Below are 20890 nucleotides of genomic sequence, written 5' to 3' on the forward strand. Positions count from 1 at the left end.
ATCCCTCTGTAATCTGCTACATCCTTCCACACTATCGACAACACCACCGACTTTAGTATCGTCTGCAAATTTACTCACCCACCCTTCTGCGCCTTCCTCTAGGTCATTGATAAAAATGACAAACAGCAACGGCCCCAGAACAGATCCTTGTGGTACTCCACTTGTGACTGTACTCCATTCTGAACATTTCCCATCAACCACCACCCTCTGTCTTCTTTCAGCTAGCCAATTTCTGATCCACATCTCTAAATCACCCTCAATCCCCAGCCTCCGTATTTTTTGCAATAGCCTACCGTGGGGAACCTTATCACACTCCCGGTGTAGACAGTGAACTGAGTGCACTCTCGGTGTAGACAGCGAGATGAATGCACTCCCGGTGTAGACAGCGAGCTGAGTGCACTCCCGGTGTAGACAGCGAGCTGAATGCAATCCCGGTGTAGACAGCGAGCTGAGTGCACTCCCGGTGTAGACAGCGAGCTGAGTGCACTCCCAGTGTAGACAGCGAGCTGAATGCACTCCCGGTGTAGACAGCGAGCTGAATGCACTCCCGGTGTAGACAGTGAGCTGAGGGCACTCCTGGTGTAGACAGCGAGCTGAATGCACTCCCGGTGTAGACAGCCAGCTGAATGCAATCCCGGTGTAGACAGTGAGCTGAGTGCACTCCCGGTGTAGACAGCGAGCTGAATGCACTCCCGGTGTAGACAGCGAACTGAATGCACTCCCGGTGTAGACAGCGAGCTGAATCCACTCCCGGTGTAGACAGCGAGCTGAATGCACTCCCGGTGTAGGCAGTGAGCTGAGTGCATTCCCGGTGTAGACAGCGAGCTGAATGCACTCCCAGTGTAGACAGCGAGCTGAATGCACTCCCGGTGTAGACAGCGAGCTGAGTGCACTCCTGGTGTAGACAGCGAGCTGAGTGCACTCCCGGTGTAGCCAGCGAGCTGAGTGCACTCCCGGTGTAGACAGCGAGCTGAGTGCACTCCCAGTGTAGACTGCGACCTGAATGCACTCCCGGTGTAGACAGCGAGCTGAATGCACTCCCGGTGTAGACAGCCAGCTGAATGCACTCCCGGTGTAGACAGTGAGCTGAGTGCACTCCCACTGTAGACAGTGAGCTGAATGCACTCCCGGTGTAGACAGCGAGCTGAGTGCACTCCCGGTGTAGACAGCGAGCTGAATGCATTCCCGGTGTAGACAGCGAGCTGAGTGCACTCCCGGTGTAGACAGGGAGCTGAATGCACTCCCGGTGTAGACAGCGAGCTGAGTGCACTCCCGGTGTAGACAGCGAGCTGAGTGCACTCCCAGTGTAGACAGCGAGCTGAATGCACTCCCGGTGTAGACAGCGAGCTGAATGCACTCCCGGTGTAGACAGTGAGCTGAGTGCATTCCCGGTGTAGACAGCGAGCTGAATGCACTCCCGGTGTAGACAGTGAGCTGAGTGCACTCCCGGCGTAGACAGTGAACTGAGTGCACTCTCGGTGTAGACAGCGCGATGAATGCACTCCCGGTGTAGACAGCGAGCTGAGTGCACTCCCGGTGTAGACAGCGAGCTGAATGCTCTCCCGGTGTAGACAGCGAGCTGAGTGCACTCCCGGTGTAGACAGCGAGCTGAGAGCACTCCCAGTGTAGACAGCGTGCTGAATGCACTCCCGGTGTAGACAGTGAGCTGAGGGCACTCCCGGTGTAGACAGTGAGCTGAGTGCACTCCCGGTGTAGACAGTGAGCTGAGGGCACTCCCGGTGTAGACAGTGAGCTGAGTGCACTCCCGGTGTAGACTGCGAGCTGAGTGCACTCCCGGTGTAGACAGCGAGCTGAATGCACTCCCGGTGTAGACAGCGAGCTGAGTGCACTCCCGGTGTAGACAGCGAGATGAGTGCACTCCCGGTGTAGACAGCGAGATGAGTGCACTCCCAGTGTAGACAGGGAGCTGAGTGCACTCCCCGTGTAGACAGCGAGCTGAGTGCACTCCCGGTGTAGACAGCGAGTTGAATGCACTCCTGGTGTAGACAGGGAGCTGAGTGCACTTCCGTTGTAGACAGCGAGCTGAGTGCACTCCCGGTGTAGACAGCGAGCTGAGTGCACTCCCGGTGTAGACAGTGAGCTGAATGCACTCCCGGTGTAGACAGCGAGCTGAGTGCACTCCCGGTGTAGACAGCGAGCTGAATGCATTCCCGGGGTAGACAGCGAGCTGAGTGCACTCCCGGTGTAGACAGGGAGCTGAGTGCACTCCCCGTGTAGACAGAGAGTTGAATGCACTCCCGGTGTAGACAGTGAGCTGAGTGCACTCCCGGTGTAGACAGCGAGCTGTATGCACTCCCGGTGTAGACAGTGAGCTGAGTGCACTCCCGGTGTAGACAGCGAGCTGAGTGCACTCCCGGTGTAGACAGCGAGCTGAGTGCACTCCCGGTGTAGACAGCGAGCTGAGTGCACTCCCGGTGTAGACAGCGAGCTGAATGCACTCCCGGTGTAGACAGCGAGCTGGATGCACTCCCGGTTTAGACTCCGAGCTGAGTGCACTCCCGGTGTAGACAGCGAGCTGAATGCACTCCCGGTGTAGACAGCGAGCTGAGTGCACTCCCGGTGTAGACAGCGAGTTGAAAACACTCCCGGTGTAGACAGTGAGCTGAGTGCACTCCCGGTGTAGACAGCGAGCTGAATGCACTCCCGGTGTAGACAGCGAGCTGAGTGCACTCCCGGTGTAGACAGCGAGCTGAGTGCACTCTCGGTGTAGACAGTGAGTTGAATGCACTCCCGGTGTAGGCAGCGAGCTGAGTGCACTCCCGGTGTAGACAGCGAGTTGAATGCACTCCCGGTGTAGACAGCGAGCTGAGTGCACTCCCGGTGTAGACAGTGAGCTGAGTGCACTCCCGGTGTAGACAGCGAGCTGAGTGCACTCCCGGTGTAGACAGCGAGCTGAGTGCACTCCCGGTGTAGACAGCGAGCTGAGTGCACTCCCGGTGTAGACAGCGCGCTGAATGCACTCCCGGTGTAGACAGCGAGCTGAATGCACTCCCGGTGTAGGCAGTGAGCTGAGTGCATTCCCGGTGTAGACAGCGAGCTGAATGCACTCCCGGTGTAGACAGTGAGCTGAGTGCACTCCCACTGTAGACAGCGAGCTGAATGCACTCCCGGTGTAGACAGCGATCTGAATGCACTCCCGGTGTAGACAGCGAGCTGAGTGCACTCCCGGTGTAGACAGCGAGCTGAGTGCACTCCCGGTGTAGACAGCGAGCTGAATGCACTCCCGGTGTAGACAGCGAGCTGAGTGCACTCCCGGTGTAGACAGCGAGCTGAGTGCACTCCCAGTGTAGACAGCGAGCTGAATGCACTCCCGGTGTAGACAGCAAGCTGAATGCACTCCCGGTGTAGACAGTGAGCTGAGTGCATTCCCGGTGTAGACAGCGAGCTGAATGCACTCCCGGTGTAGACAGTGAGCTGAGTGCACTCCCGGCGTAGACAGTGAACTGAGTGCACTCTCGGTGTAGACAGCGCGATGAATGCACTCCCGGTGTAGACAGCGAGCTGAGTGCACTCCCGGTGTAGACAGCGAGCTGAATGCTCTCCCGGTGTAGACAGCGAGCTGAGTGCACTCCCGGTGTAGACAGCGAGCTGAGTGCACTCCCAGTGTAGACAGCGTGCTGAATGCACTCCCGGTGTAGACAGTAGGCTGAGGGCACTCCCGGTGTAGACAGTGAGCTGAGTGCACTCCCGGTGTAGACAGTGAGCTGAGGGCACTCCCGGTGTAGACAGTGAGCTGAGTGCACTCCCGGTGTAGACTGCGAGCTGAGTGCACTCCCGGTTTAGACAGCGAGCTGAATGCACTCCCGGTGTAGACAGCGAGCTTAGTGCACTCCCAGTGTAGACAGCGAGATGAGTGCACTCCCGGTGTAGACAGCGAGATGAGTGTACTCCCAGTGTAGACAGGGAGCTGAGTGCACTCCCCGTGTAGACAGCGAGCTGAGTGCACTCCCGGTGTAGACAGCGAGTTGAATGCACTCCTGGTGTAGACAGGGAGCTGAGTGCACTTCCGGTGTAGACAGCGAGCTGAGTGCACTCCCGGTGTAGACAGCGAGTTGAATGCACTCCCGGTGTAGACAGCGAGCTGAGTGCGCTCCCGGTGTAGACAGCGAGCTGAGTGCACTCCCGGTGTAGACAGTGAGCTGAATGCACTCCCGGTGTAGACAGCGAGCTGAGTGCACTCCCGGTGTAGACAGCGAGCTGAATGCATTCCCGGTGTAGACAGCGAGCTGAGTGCACTCCCGGTGTAGACAGGGAGCTGAGTGCACTCCCCGTGTAGACAGAGAGTTGAATGCACTCCCGGTGTAGACAGTGAGCTGAGTGCACTCCCGGTGTAGACAGCGAGCTGAATGCACTCCCGGTGTAGACAGTGAGCTGAGTGCACTCCCGGTGTAGACAGCGAGCTGAGTGCACTCCCGGTGTAGACAGCGAGCTGAGTGCACCCCCGGTGTAGACAGCGAGCTGAGTGCACTCCCGGTGTAGACAGCGAGCTGAGTGCACTCCCGGTGTAGACAGCGAGCTGAATGCACTCCCGGTGTAGACAGCGAGCTGGATGCACTCCCGGTTTAGACTGCGAGCTGAGTGCACTCCCGGTGTAGACAGCGAGCTGAATGCACTCCCGGTGTAGACAGCGAGCTGAGTGCACTCCCGGTGTAGACAGCGAGTTGAATACACTCTCGGTGTAGACAGTGAGCTGAGTGCACTCCCGGTGTAGACAGCGAGCTGAATGCACTCCCGGTGTAGACAGCGAGCTGAGTGCACTCCCGGTGTAGACAGTGAGCTGAGTGCACTCCCGGTGTAGACAGCGAGCTGAGTGCACTCCCGGTGTAGACAGCGAGCTGAATGCACTCCCGGTGTAGACAGCGAGCTGAATGCACTCCCGGTGTAGACAGCGAGCTGAATGCACTCCCGGTGTAGACTGCGAGCTGAGTGCACTCCCGGTGTAGACAGCGAGCTGAATGCACTGCCGGTGTAGACAGCAAGCTGAATGCACTCCCGGTGTAGACAGCGAGCTGAATGCACCTGGTTATTCTACTGTTGTTTTTTTTTATTGTTGTGAAAAGGGCTTCTGCCTCTGTGGACGTATTGCAGTCTGAATATCTAAATAGTCAGGCTAATTAAAACATGGCAGCAACTTGCTAAATAGGCAGAGAAGAATAAAGTTTCACATCTCATTAGAGGGCTGGCTGCTAATAACATGGCAGCCTCTCAGTAAATCAAGAGTTTCCACTGAAGTCCTGACGTGGAACCCACAGCGACTGGGCTCAGAGAGTCGCTAACGGAGCCAAACGCACACCTGACGGGTTCTAGATATTACAAAACGTTTGTGTTTATATGGTAATGAGGTTTCCTTTTTCAAAAGAAGTTTACTTCTCTGACAAGCCTTCAACATTCTTCTCCTACTGTTAAAATTATATTTGATTAATTCTGAATATAATTTGATTACAATACAAATGTGATTGAAATGATGGGGGTACAGCATTCATTTCTCTGACATGTTAATGATATTCTTATTGATTGACAGATCTGTCCATTTTTGAACGGTGCTACCATAAGAATGACTGAAGATCAGAAGGTTCCTTATGCATTCAAGGGTGATCAATGGCTCGGATATGATGATCGTCAGAGCTTCACAACCAAAGTAGGAGTTTTGAATTTACTCCATAATTTCACACATATTCTCTCAGTATTCAGTTTTCAGTTTGTTAATACCATCAGAGATCGACACATATCACAATGAGATCATTTTATGAATGAAATTTGAACAATGGGGCTTTTATCAATCATCCCCTCAGAGGCCGGCAGTACTGTTCACAGAAAAAACAGCACCGACTGTGTTGTCCAGTCTTTTCCTTTCAGGGTCACATTTGCATTTTTCTTGTTCAAGGGCCGATGAGCATATTTCAGAAAGAAACGATTTGGCAAAACTATCAACTGAATTTCAGAAATAGTTACGGTTTTACAAAGAACAAAGAAATGTACAGCACAGGAACAGGCCCTTCGGCCCTCCAAGCCCGTGCCGACCATGCTGCCCGACTAAACTACAATCTTCTACACTTCCTGGGTCCGTATCCCTCTATTCCCATCCTATTCATGTATTTGTCAAGATGCCCCTTATATGTCACTATCGTCCCTGCTTCCACCACCTCCTCCGGTAGCGAGTTCCAGGCACCCACTACCCTCTGCGTAAAAAACTTGCCTCGTACATCTACTCTAAACCTTGCCCCTCTCACCTTAAACCTATGCCCCCTAGTAATTGACCCCTCTACCCTGGGGAAAAGCCTCTGACTATCCACTCTGTCTATGCCCCTCATAATTTTGTATACCTCTATCAGGTCTCCCCTCAACCTCCTTCGTTCCAGTGAGAACAAACCGAGTTTATTCAACCGCTCCTCATAGCTAATGCCCTCCATACCAGGCAACATTCTGGTAAATCTCTTCTGCACCCTCTCTAAAGCCTCTACATCCTTCTGGTAGTGTGGCGACCAGAATTGAACACTATACTCCAAGTGTGGCCTAACTAAGGTTCTATACAGCTGCAACATGACTTGCCAATTCTGATACTCAATGCCCCGGCCAATGAAGGCAAGCATGCCGTATGCCTTCTTGACTACCTTCTCCACCTGTGTTGCCCCTTTCAATGACCTGTGGACCTGTACTCCTAGATCTCTTTGACTTTCAATACTCTTGAGGGTTCTACCATTCACCGTATATTCCCTACCTGCATTTGACCTTCCAAAATGCATTACCTCACATTTGTCCGGATTAAACTCCATCTGCCATCTCTCCGCCCAAGTCTCCAAACAATCTAAATCCTGCTGTATCCTCCGACAGTCCTCATCGCTATCCGCAATTCCACCAACCTTTGTGTCGTCTGCAAACTTACTAATCAGACCAGTTACATTTTCCTCCAAATCATTTATATATACTACAAAGAGCAAAGGTCCCAGCACTGATCCCTGTGGAACACCACTGGTCACAGCCCTCCAATTAGAAAAGCATCCTTCCATTGCTACTCTCTGCCTTCTATGGCCTAGCCAGTTCTGTATCCACCTTGCCAGCTCACCCCTGATCCCGTGTGACTTCACCTTTTGTACTAGTCTACCATGAGGGACCTTGTCAAAGGCCTTACTGAAGTCCATATAGACAACATCCACTGCCCTACCTGCATCAATCATCTTAGTGACCTCCTCGAAAAACTCTATCAAGTTAGTGAGACACGACCTCCCCTTCACAAAACCATGCTGCCGCTCACTAATACGTCCATTTGCTTCCAAATGGGAGTAGATCCTGTCTCGAAGAATTCTCTCCAGTAATTTCCCTACCACTGAAGTAAGGCTCACCGGCCTGTAGTTCCCTAGATTATCCTTGCTACCCTTCTTGAACAGTGGAACAACATTGGCTATTCTCCAGTCCTCCGGGACATCCCCTGAAGACAGCGAGGATCCAAAGATTTCTGTCAAGGCCTCAGCAATTTCCTCTCCAGCCTCCTTCAGTATTCTGGGGTAGATCCCATCAGGCCCTGGGGACTTATCTACCTTAATATTTTTTAAGACACCCAACACCTCTTCTTTTTGGATCTCCATGTGACCCAGGCTATCTACACACCCTTCTCCAGACTCAACATCTACCAATTTCTTCTCTTTGGTGAATACTGATGCAAAGTATTCATTTAGTACCTCGCCCATTTCCTCTGGCTCCACACATAGATTCCCTTGCCTATCCTTCAGTGGGCCAACCCTTTCCCTGGCTACCCTCTTGCTTTTTATGTATGTGTAAAAAGCATTGGGATTTTCCTTAACCCTATTTGCCAATGACTTTTCGTGACCCCTTCTAGCCCTCCTGACTCCTTGCTTAAGTTCCTTCCTACTTTCCTTGTATTCCACGCAGGCTTCGTCTGTTCCCAGCCTTTTCGCCCTGACAAATGCCTCCTTTTTCTTTTTGACGAGGCCTACAATATCTCTCGTTATCCAAGGTTCCCGAAAATTGCCGTATTTATCCTTCTTCCTCACAGGAACATGCCGGTCCTGAATTCCTTTCAACTGACACTTGAAAGCCTCCCACATGTCAGATGTTGATTTTCCCTCAAACATCCGCCCCCAATCTATGTTCTTCTGTTCCCGCCTAATATTGTTATAATTAACCTTCCCCCAATTTAGCACATTCACCCGAGGACCACTCTTATCCTTGTCCACCAGTACTTTAAAACTTACTGAATTGTGGTCACTATTACCGAAATGCTCCCCTACTGAAACATCTACCACCTGGCCGGGCTCATTCCCCAATACCAGGTCCAGTACCGCCCCTTCCCTAGTTGGACTGTCTACATATTGTTTTAAGAAGCCCTCCTGGATGCTCCTTACAAACTCCGCCCCGTCTAAGCCCCTGGCACTAAGTGAGTCCCAGTCAATATTGGGGAAGTTGAAGTCTCCCATCACAACAACCCTGTTGCTTTTACTCTTTTCCAAAATCTGTCTACCTATCTGCTCCTCTATCTCCCGCTGGCTGTTGGGAGGCCTGTAGTAAACCCCCAACATTGTGACTGCACCCTTCTTATTCCTGATCTCTACCCATATAGCCTCACTGCCCTCTGAGGTGTCCTCCCGCAGTACAGCTGTGATATTCTCCCGAACCAGTAGCGCAACTCTGCCTCCCCTTTTACATCCCCCTCTATCCCGCCTGAAACATCTAAATCCTGGAACGTTTAGCTGCCAATCCTGCCCTTCCCTCAACCAGGTCTCTGTAATGGCAACAACATCATAGTTCCAAGTACTAATCCAAGCTCTAATTTCATCTGCCTTACCCGTAATACTTCTTGCATTAAAACATATGCACTTCAAGCCACCAGACCCGCTGTGTTCAGCAACTTCTCCCCGTCTGCTCTGCCTCAGAGCCCCACTGTCCCTATTCCCTAGTTCTCCCTCAATGCTCTCACCTTCTGACCTATTGCTCCCGTGCCCACCCCCCTGCCATACTAGTTTAAACCCTCCCGTGTGACACTAGCAAACCTCGCGGCCAGGATATTTATGCCTCTCCGGTTTAGATGCAACCCGTCCTTCTTATATAGGTCACACCTGCCCCGGAAGAGCTCCCAGTGGTCCAGATAACGGAAACCCTCCCTCCTACACCAGCTGTTTAGCCACGTGTTTAGCTGCTCTATCTTCCTATTTCTAGCCTTTAACGAGAGAAGCTACGGCTGAGCAATGGAAAGCAACGGCGTGGCAAAAAATTGTTGAGTTAAATAGTGATGTTGGCGCCTACAATGTTGGCGGGTCAGTGTGTGTGGGCGTGCATGTGTTGGTGTGTGGTTACGAGTGTGAGACTGGGCGTAAGGCAGACTTACCCTCGCCCCACCACCCACACACACTCTCTCTTTCTCTCTTTCTCTCTCTCACACACACAGTTACTCCCTCTCCCTCACTCATGCATGCAGTCACTCATTCGCTCGCACACATACACACAAACTCAGAGTTTCTCCCGCCCTCTCTCTGGTCCTCACACACAGGGCCACCAGGGGGGCTGGAGGGGGATTGGAGGCGGGCCCACACGGCGGAGTAACGTGACAGAGGTTAGCACTGCTGCCTCATGGCGCCGAGGTCCCAGGTTCGATCCCGGCTCTGGGCCACTGTCCGTGTGGAGTTTGCACATTCTCCCCGTGTTTGCGTGGGTTTCACCCCCACAACCCAAAAAGATGTGCAGGGTAGGTGGATTGGCCACGCTAAATTGCCCCTTAATTGGTAAAAATAAATTGGGAACTCTAAATTTAAAAAAAATATTTCCCAGGTGCAACGAATTTTAATCCAGTACATTTATGACCCAAACTGCACTTCGTCCCCATTGGTGCTGCCTCCTTTCCTCCACCCCCCCTCCCACCCCACCGCCCTTCCCACCCCACCCCACACCTATTCGCCACCTTTAAGACTCCTCCCTCCACCTGCTTAGACTTCTGTGCTCTACCGGGGGCCAGTTCCGGGGCCAGAGCCGGGGCCAGTGCCGGGGGCCAGTGCCGGGGGCCAGTGCCAGGGGCCAGTGCCGGGGGCCAGTGCCAGAGGCCAGTGCCGGGGGCCAGTGCTGGAGGCCAGTGCCGGGGCCAGTGCCGGGGGCCAGTGCTGGGGGCCAGTGCTGGGGGCCAGTGCCGGGACCAGTGCTGGAGGCCAGTGCCGGGGGCCAGTGCCAGAGGCTAGTGCCGGAGGCCAGTGCTGGGGGCCAGTGCTAGAGGTCAGTGCCGGGGCCAGTGCTGGGGGCCAGTGCTGGGGGCCAGTGTCGGGGCCAGTGCCTGGGGCCAGTGCCGGAGGCCAGTGCCTGGGCCAGTGCCGGGGGCCAGTGCCGGGGCCAGTGCTGGGGGCCTGTGCTGGGACCAGTGCTGGGGGCCAGTGCCGGGGGCCACTGCCAGAGGCTAGTGCCGGAGGCCAGTGCTGGGGGCCAGTGCCGGGGGCCAGTGCCAGAGGTCAGTGCCGGTGCCAGTGCTGGGGGCCAGTGCTGGGGGCCAGTGCCAGGGCCAGTGCTGGGGGCCAGTGCTGGGGGCCAGTGTTGGGGCCAGTGCTGGGGGCCAGTACTGGGGGCCAGTGCCGGGGCCAGTGCCGAGGGCCAGTGCCAGAGGCCTTTGCTGGGGCCAGTGCCGGGGGCCAGTGCCAGAGGCCAGTGCCGGGGCCAGTGACGGGGGCCAGTGCTGGGGCCAGTGCCGTGGGCCAGTGCCGGGGGCCAGTGCTGGGGGCCAGTGCCGGGGCCAGTGCCAGAGGCCAGTGCCGGGGGCCAGTGCTGGGGGCCAATGCTGGAGGCCAGTGTCGGGGCCAGTGACCGGGGCCAGTGCCGGGGCCAGTGCTGGGGGCCAGTGCCGGGGCCAGTGGCGGAGGCCAGTGCCAGGGCCAGTGCCGGAAGCCAGAGCTGGGGCCAGTGCCAGAGGCCGGTGTGGTACACAGTCCGCAGCCGCCCTGCCAGGTTCCTGAAAGTTGAGAGGACACGTGTCCAAGGCCATCGGGAAGTCAGCCCATCGGGGGCGGAGCATCAGGGGAGGGTCTCACGTCACGTCCTGAGGCCATTCCAAGGGTGTGCAGTGTACTGAGTACGCCGTTTCTGAGGGGGCAGAGCATCCGAAAAATGCTGCCGTCCCCCCTTTTGGCGTAAAAACAAATTCTCCGGCCGATCGCCAAACGCGATTTTCGGCGTCGGCAATCGGAGAATCCCGCCCATGGTCTCCCTGAGATATTATTGGAGCTGCATACCTGAGAGATTGTGATAGATTCTGGCCAGGATTCTCTGAGCCGCAATCCCGCTCGGCGGGGGGACGGAGATTATGGTGCCAGACCCGCAATCAGGTCCGACGCCTTCCCGCGATTCCCCGGGGCCGGATAACCGCCACCAATCACGTGCGATCGATGCAGCGCCGGCCAGGGGCCATTGAAAGAGGCCCCCGTGGCGATTCTCCACCGCAACTGGCCTGGTTCCCACCGGCATGGTTCACTCATGGTTCCACTCGGCGGGAGCTCGGAGTGGCAGCTGCAGACGCAGTCCGTGGCTGCCCTGGTGGGGGTCGGGGGGATCCGTCACTGAGGGAGACCTCCAGGACGGCCAGGCACGCGATCGGGGGCCACCGAGCGGCGGGCACGCGCCATCTGGGGGGGCCTATATTGTCGGGGCCGGCCTGCTGTGTGGATTCGCCATGTCGCGCAGGGCTGCCACCACAGACGGCCACTGCGCCCGTGCGCGGACCCGCAGCCTGAAGTGCAGTGCCCCGTATCGGCAGCCAGAGCTGCGAGGACTACTCCGGGGCACTGCTAGCCCCCTGCAAATCGGAGAATCACTCTGGAATTTCTCCAGGAACGTCCAGAGTGATTTGCGCCTGTTTTCTTGTGGGCATGGGGTCATAGCCCCATTATCAGAGAATTCCGCCCTCGATGTCCAGTCTGCGTTTCATGTCTGTGTGATCTCTGTGCAGAGATTCTGGCTGTATCGTGAAGAGAGTTCTCAGACTGGGCTTTTCCCAGCCCTTCAGACAGAGGATTAAACTGTGAGCTATTTCCTCCCATTACAATCACATAGAGCCTTTGTGAAAGCACACCTGCAGTAGCATGTGCAATATTGCTCTACTTACTGAAGCAAAGATATGCTTGCCACATGGGGCGTGCAACAGAGATTCTGGCGGACTGTCCTATCCACTCACAAAAAGGCAGGCATTTTGCCACGTTGATAAACTTGGTCGAGCAACATTTCAACACAAAACGTAATTAAAGTCCGCAGATTCCGTTTCCATATGGCCTCCCAGACCCAAAGATTGTCCAACAGAGATTTTATGGTGCGTTTCACGAAACTCGCCAAAACATGCAAATTTGGGCCCACCTAGAATGAATCCCTGCGAGACATTTGAGCATTTGCAATGCTGCCGCACAGTAGGAACTACTTGTCATAATATACACTAGTATATCATGGTGCAGACACACACACTGATGGACACACAGTGGGACCAATCAACACATATAACATTGCAGCCAATCACCAGTTAGAGCACACGCACTATAAAGACAGGGGGCATCAGAGTTCCCGCTCATTCGGGATGCAGCCTCCCACAAGGACAGAGCTTACAGCTTACAGCACAGATCCTCACCATGTGCTGAGTGCATAGACTGGTTAGGACAGACAAAGGTCTTTAGTTTAATCTAACATCGTGTTAACCCACAGTGAAAGTATGTTCAACAGTCTCTACTTAATAAAATAGTGTTGCACTATTTTAAGTGTTGGTGGCCTGTATGTGTTCCACGGATCCAGAGCACCCAACACATCACTACTTACAGAAACCTATTTGATCCTCCAGTGAGCAATCAGTGTCTCCCTCGAGAGCACGGAGCTCGCTCAGGATCCGAGAGCTCAACCTCGGTCAACGGAGCGACCACCGGCCCGTCTGGCACCAGAACCGAGGAGCATAACCACAGCAGCAGGGGGCACTTCGGAGGGATGGTGGTCATTGCAGTGGAGTGCCCGAGGCCCACTGGGGCAGCTCTCCCGAACCGGGGTACCACGATGGCAGCCGGGGCAGCTCTCCCAAACCGGGGTACCAAGATGGCAGCCGGGGCAGCTCTCCCGAACCGGGGTACCAAGATGGCAGCCGGGGCAGCTCTCCCGAACCGGGGTACCAAGATGGCAGCCGGGGCAGCTCTCCCGAACCGGGGTACCAAGATGGCAGCCGGGGCAGCTCTCCCGAACCGGGGTACCAAGATGGCAGCCGGGGCAGCTCTCCCGAACCGGGGTACCAAGATGGCAGCCGGGGCAGCTCTCCCGAACCGGGGTACCAAGATGGCAGCCGGGGCAGCTCTCCCGAACCGGGGTACCAAGATGGCAGCCGGGGCAGCTCTCCCGAACCGGGGTACCAAGATGGCAGCTGGGGCAGCTCTCCCGAACCGGGGTACCAAGATGGCAGCCGGGGCAGCTCTCCCGAACCGGGGTACCAAGATGGCAGCCGCAGACAGCAAATCGAGTGCCAGGACCAGGACACCAAACAAACCTTCGGAGATCCCGTCTCCTGCCAGCCTCATGTTGCTGACCCCTCATGATCCCGCATACTAAGTGGATTATCGGGACGATTCCTATCATCAACTCCATTGCTTGATGCCACCCCGCATCCGGATAGTGCTGCAGGTCAAAGGGCACGCTACTGAGATGGAACTCGATATCGGAGCAGCGGTAGCCACTCTTTGGCTGTCCAAGACACAGATGCCAGGTTGGCCACATATACAGGGGAGCCTCTGGCCATTGAAGGCACCACTCTGGTACCCGTAGCTTACGGTGAACAATTGGCATGCTTGCCCTCAGTGGTGGGCCCAGTTTATTAAACTGCGACTGGATACATCACCTGAAGTTAGAGTGTCAGCAGGTACCCCCGTGGCCCTGAAGGGGTTGTGGCAAAATTCCTGGGGGCTTTAGCTGAAGGTTTAAGCACCATCAAGGGGCTATGGCAAAAATCAGTGTGGACCCGCAAGTGCAGCCCCGCAACGTCCGTGCCCGGCCAGCACCATACACATTGCGCCTTAAGGGCAGCACTGAGCTGGACTGCTTGGAGCATCTGGAGATTATCCAGCCCATTGGCTTCGCTAACTGGACTGCACTAGTCGTACCAGTGCTAAAACCTAATGTGTCAGTGCAATTATACAGGGACTATACGATGACGGTGAACCATGTCTCCCATCTAGACCGTTACCCGGTCCCACGCATCGAGGACCTTTACGCCAAGCTCAGTGAGGGAAAAGTGTTTGCAAAATTGGACATGAGTCACGCATACCTTGGATCCCAACTTCAGGCGTTTGTCACCATTAATACCCACAGAGGGCTGTACGGACACACTTGGTTGCCGTTCGAGGTTTCATCAGCTTGTGCAATATTTCAAAGGGTGATGGAAAACATCCTGAAGAGTTGACCCAAGGTGGCCATGTATCTGGATGTCTTCCTTACCACTGGAACCTGGGACAAGGAACACCTGGAAAACCTGACTGAAATCCTCTGGTGGTTCGAGCAGGCCACTTACGTTAACGTGCCACACTTCCCCTGACAGGGTGGGGGCCATCCTCACACACCGCATGCCCGATGGATTGTGATGAACCATAGCATTCGCAACCTGAATGCTCGCCGATGTGGAGAGCAATTACCCATAAATTGAGAAAGAAGGCCTGGCTGTCTTTTTGGGGTTTGCAATTCCACTAGTACGTCTACGGCCACACATTTACAAACCACAAACCACTGCTTGGGTTATTTAAAAACGATCGGTCTGGGTCCAACTTTGCTGTTCGCCGTGTACGAGTATACCTTGGAACATCGCCCTGCCACAGGGATGCCACATGCTGACACATTGAGAGCTTCCTCCCCCTCTCCATCAGGCCACCGACACCCACATTGGCCGAAGATGTCATCGCCACCAAGCATTTTATGGATTCTCTGCTGGTCATGGCGGCTTGCAATGAGGAATGGACCCAAACCGACCCACAGTTATCCAGGGTCCGCCACATCATCCTTTACTTAGCCCAACACCAGGCTTTGCCCGAAGACCTGAGGACCCACACAACAAAACTCCCGGAGCTCAGTGTGGAGGATGGTGTCTTACTGCGGGGGTCGTGGGTGGTCATCCTGGAACATGGATACCACCCCCCTCCACTGCTGCATATCTCCACAATAGACACCACGGGGTGGTGAAGATGAAAATGCTTTCCCGCAGTTACATCTGGTGGCTCGGAATCGACTCCGACATGGAGAAGGTATCTCAGCGCTGTGGCCCATGCCAAGAGCCTCAAAAAGCTGTACCGGCAGCGCCGCAGCACCTGTGGGAATGGGCAGGCAGCACGCGGTTCAGCTCCCACATCGACTTTGCTGCCCATTTCAGGGGGCAATGTTCCTGATCATTGTGGACACTCACCTCGAGTGGCTGAAAGTCCACAGGCTGTAGACCATGACCACAAGGGCAATGGTGGACCAGCTGCGGCACACCTACTGACGAGGAGACGCTTCAGGAAACGCTTAAGCCTAGTTATCCCGAACATCAGGGTCCGTTGAGGACAGGAGCGTTCAGAGGTGGGCATGGACCGGCGCATGCTGATGCGCTGTTTTCAGCTCGGAGATGCTGCCTATGTGCAAAATGTCCCAGGCACGTTGTACACGCCCAACGGGACCAGCTTTACAGCTCCGGTTTGTAACATGGAGAGGCCCCGCCTTCTAATACCGTTTCCAAATTTGACTCCAGGCTCCATTTGCTGAGCCAGCAGCCATCCGGGTAAGTCCAGACTTGTGCACACCATGTTGGTGTATATGTGAACTGGACCAGTGTGAATCCCATTGACGGTGAATCGATTGGTGTACGGGTGGGGTCGCAGTGCGGGGGAATGGGAAGATAATTCTGGGCAGGTATTCATTTGAATCCCATCCATGAAATGAAAATAAGCTTCCCGACAGCCTCTGGCAGCCATGTTAACCCACTGGCAGTCATGTTAACTCCCTGTCAGCCATGTTAACCCACTGGCAGCCATGTTAACTCCCTGTCAGCCATGTTAACCCACTGGCAGCCATGTTAACTCACTGGCAGCCATGTTAACCCACTGGCAGCCATGTTAACCCACTGGCAGCCATGTTAACCCGCTGGCAGCCATGTTAACCCAATGTCAGCTGTGGTGGTATGTATTAGGGGTAACACGGTACACCACGTGTCGACAGGCTATTGGTGGAGGGATGCCAGGTCCTGATAGGATCTGCCACCTACTGGACTCCACCCAGAAATGCTGGTATAAGAACCCAGTTTTCCCTCCATTTCCATCAGCAGCTGCATTCTGTAACCACACTGCTGGGGATAAAGTTCTGCTTAATAAAGCCTTCAATTGGCATTACCTCAACCTGAATCGCGTCATATTGATGGTGCTACAATTTATTAAGCAGAATTTAAATTGAAGAAAGCGACGTGGGAACATGGAGCTCCGAATCACCCCGGAGTGCCTGCGCATCGCACCCCAAGCAGCTAACTCGGACTCTATCTTCAAGCACTGGCTGGCATGCTTTGAGGGCTACCTCCGAACGGCCCCTGGCACACCGACTGACGAACAAAAGATGCAGGTCCTCTATTCCAGGGTGAGTCCTGACGTCTACTCCCTTATCGAGGACGAGGACGGTTTCACCGGTGCCATCGCCGCGCTGAAGGATATCTACATCCGGCCCGCCAACCAGGTTTTTGCTCGCTACCAGCTCGCCACACGACGGCAATTTCCGGGGGAATCGCTGGACGAGTTTTATAACGCCCTGCAGATCCTGGGTCGAAACTGCAACTGCCCGGCAGTAACAGCGAGTGAACACACAGAGCTCCTGGTCCGCGGTGCGTATGTGGCAGGTTTGGTCTCTTCCCAGATCCGCCAGAGGCTTCTGGAGAAAGAATCTCTAGGACTTACAGAAGCTCGAGCCTTGGCGGCATCCCTCGATGTGGCCTCGCGTAACGCCCGCGCCTACGTCCCCGACCGCACTACAGCCCCTTGGGCTCCGTGGACCCCCGCTGCGGTCGACTCTCCGACACCCCCCCCCCACCCCTGCAAACCTGCGCGGCCAAAACACCAGACCAACCGGGGGGGCCCCGCTGCTATTTTTGCGGCCAGCCGAAACACCCTCGGCAGCGCTGCCCGGCCCGCGCGGCTACCTGCAAAAGCTGCGGGAAGAAGGGCCACTACGCGACGGTGTGCAAATCCCGCGGGGTCGCCGCTATCTCCGGGGCAGAAACGGGACCACAGACCCAGCCCCCCCATCGATCCATGTGTGACCAACGGACGCCGCCATTTTGGATCCCGGACGCCACGAGGGAGAGATGGGCGCCGCCATTTTGTCCACCCCCGACCGCACTCGATCTGTGGACGCCGCCATCTTGGCTGAAGGACCCCGACACAGACGGCCACATACTGCCTGATTACGATGCTCAACTTCAACAACCACGTCTGGCTTCGACGACCCTCGACCAGTCGCGACCCCGGACGCTCCAGACTGCAACCACTACAGTCCTAGTGAATGGCTACGAGACGCCGTGTCTTATCGACTCTGGGAGCACGGAGAGCTTCATTCTTTCCGAACACGGTAAGGCGCTGTTCCCTCGTAATTCGGCCAAGCACCCAGAAAATTTTCCTGATGGTGGGATCCCACTCTGTTCAGATCACGGGGTTCTGCATTGCTAACCTAACGGTGCAGGGGAGGGAGTTCCGAAATTACCGGCTGTATGTCCTCCCCCATCTCTGTGCGCCCACACTCCTAGGGTTGGACTTCCAATGCAACCTCCAGAGTTTAACATTTAAATTTGGCGGCCCTATACCCCCACTGACTGTCTGCGGCCTCGCAACCCTCAAGGTTGAACTGCCTTCCTTGTTTGCGAACCTCACCCCGGATTGCAAACCCGTCGCCACTAGGAGCAGACGGTACAGCGCCCAGGAGCGAGCATTTATCTGGTCTGAAGTCCAGAGGCTGCTGAAGGAAGGCATCATCCAGGCTAGCAACAGTCCCTGGAGAGCCCAGGTGGTAGTTGTTAAGACCGGGGAGAAACAGAGGATGGTCATCGACGATCGTCAGACCATCAACAGGTACACTCAGCTAGATGCGTACCCTCTCCCCCGCATATCCGACATGGTCAATCGGATTGCACAGTACAAGGTCTTCTCCACCGTGGACCTCAAGTCCTCCTACCACCAGCTCCCCATCCGTCCCGGTGACCGCAACTATACTGCCTTCGAAGCAGACGGGCGGTTATACCACTTTTTAAGGGTTCCATTCGGCGTCACGAACGGAGTCTCGGTCTTCCAACGAGAGATGGGCCGAATGGTTGACCAGCACGGTTTACGGTCCACGTTCCCGTATCTCGACAACGTCACCATCTGCGGCCACGACCAGCAGGGCCACGACGCCAATCTCCAAAAATTCCTCCAGACCGCTCACGCCCTGAACCTCACTTACAACAAAGAAAAATGCGTGTTCCGCACCGATCGTCTAGCCATCCTGGGCTACGTAGTGCGTAATGGAGTGATAGGCCCCGACCCTGAACTCATGCGCCCCCTCATGGAGTTCCCTCTCCCCCACTGTGCCAAAGCCCTGAAACGTTGCCTGGGCTTCTTTTCTTATTATGCCCAGTGGGTCCCCCAGTACGCAGACAAGGCCAGTGCACTAATCCAGTCCACTACTTTTCCCCTGACGACAGAGGCATGCCAGGCCTTTAGCCGCATCAAAGCGGATATCGCAAAGGCCACGATGCGCGCCATCGACGAGTCCCTCCCCTTCCAGGTTGAGAGCGACGCATCGGATGTAGCTCTGGCGGCCACCCTCAACCAAGCAGGCAGACCCGTGGCCTTCTTCTCCCGAACCCTCCACACTTCAGAAATCCGCCACTCCTCAGTGGAAAAGGAGGCACAAGCAATAGTGAAAGCTGTGCGACACTGGAGGCATTACCTGGCCGGTAGGAGATTCACTCTCCTCACTGACCAACAGTCGGTTGCCTTCATGTTCGATAATGCACAGCGGGGCAAGATCAAGAATGACACGATCTTGCGGTGGAGGATCGAACTCTCCACCTTCAATTATGAGATCTTGTATCGTCCCGGAAAGCTGAACGAGCCATCCGATGCCCATCTCGCGGCACATGTGCCAATGTACAAGTGGACCGTCTACAAGCCCTCCATGAGGACCTCTGCCACCCGGGGGTCACTCGTTTCTACCACTTCCTTAAGGCCCGCAACCTCCCTTACTCCGTCGAGGACGTCCGAACAGTCACCAGAAACTGCCAGATCTGCGCTGAGTGCAAACCGCACTTTTTCAGGCCAGATAGAGTGCACCTGGTTAAGGCCTCTTAACCCTTTGAATGCCTCAGTTTGGATTTCAAAGGCCCCCTCCCCTCCACCGATCGCAACGCGTACTTCTTGAACGTCGTTGACGAATACTCCCGTTTCCCTTTCGCCATCCCCTGCCCCGACATGACAGCGTCCACGGTCATTAAAGCCCTCGGTACCATTTTTACACTGTTTGGTTTCCCCGACTATATCCATAGCGACAGGGGGTCCTCCTTTATGAGTGACGAACTGCGTCAATTCCTGCTCAGCAGGGGCATAGCCTCGAGCAGTTACAACCCCCGGGGGAACGGGCAGGTAGAAAGGGAGAATGGAACGGTCTGGAAGGCCGTCCTGCTGGCCCTCCGGTCTAGGAGCCTCCCAATTTCCCGCTGGCAGGAAGTCCTCCCGGATGCCCTTCACTCTATCCGGTCCCTGCTGTGCACCACCACGAATCAAACGCCTCACGAGCGCCTCCTCCTCTTTCCTAGGAAGTCCTCCTCTGGAACGCCACTTCCGACCTGGCTAGCAGCTCCGGGACCCATTCTGCTCCGGAAACATGTGCGGGCGCACAAGTCAGATCCGTTGGTGGAACGGGTGCATCTCCTTCACGCCAACCCGCAATACGCCTATGTGGAGTACCCCGATGGCCGACAGGACACGGTCTCCCTGCGAGATCTGGCGCCCGCCGGAGCTACCCACACCCCCCCCCAATGCCAATCACCACCTCCTCACTCCCGCCGGTTCATCCCGCAGCCACCCCCTTCCCGGGGGGTTCGGTTCTCCTCCCAGACCCGCCCAGGAGTAAGGACACAGGGGACAGCGCTACGCTCCCAGAGTCGACGGGACTCGAGCCAGCGCCATCACCACCACGCCCGAGACGATCGGAAAGGACGACCAGGGCGCCCATCCGGCTCATCGAATCACTTTAACTCTCAACGTTTTCAGTTATTGTGTCTTGTTATAGTTATGGCATCATGCCGACCCTGTTTGGCCCGTTGGCCTAGTTGAAGCGATAATTTTGTGTTTTGTTCAAAGTTACGGCACAGTACCAACTCTGTAAACCCCTACCACCATGCGAACCACCATCCCGCCGGGTTTTTTTCAACAAGGGGTGAATGTGGTGGTATGTATTAGGGGTAATACAGTACACCACGTGTCGACAGGCTATTGTTGGAGGGATGCCAGGTCCTGATAGGATCTGCCACCTACTGGACTCCACCCAGAAATGCTGGTATAAGAACCCAGTTTTCCCTCCATTTCCCTCAGCAGCTGCATTCTGTAACCACGCTGCTGGGGATAAAGTTCTGCTTAATAAAGCCTTCAATTGGCATTACCTCAACCTGCCTCGCGTCATATTGACGGTGCTACATCAGCCATGTTAACCCACTGGCAGCCATGTTAACCCACTGGCAGCCATGTTAACCCACTGGCAGCCATGTTAACCCACTGGCAGCCATGTTAACCCACTGGCAGCCATGTTAACCCACTGGCAGTCATGTTAACCCACTATGACTGCTGGGATCCTGAGTTTCCGCCATCACTTCACATTGTTGGGAAACTGA

General features: G+C 55.3%; 1 protein-coding gene across 1 annotated transcript in view; it reads left to right on the top strand.

Moving 5' to 3' along the window:
• Nucleotides 1-20890, top strand: part of LOC140393657 (chitinase-3-like protein 1) — a 107165-nt gene that overhangs the window by 74119 nt on the left and 12156 nt on the right. The window contains exon 10 of the mRNA XM_072479939.1: nucleotides 5543-5659. Coding sequence (XP_072336040.1) covers nucleotides 5543-5659 — 117 coding nt within the window. The remainder of the gene's footprint in view (nucleotides 1-5542; nucleotides 5660-20890) is intronic.

This window comes from Scyliorhinus torazame, chromosome 17 (genome assembly GCF_047496885.1).
Source record: "Scyliorhinus torazame isolate Kashiwa2021f chromosome 17, sScyTor2.1, whole genome shotgun sequence".
In the NCBI taxonomy this organism is placed as follows: Eukaryota; Metazoa; Chordata; class Chondrichthyes; order Carcharhiniformes; family Scyliorhinidae; genus Scyliorhinus; species Scyliorhinus torazame.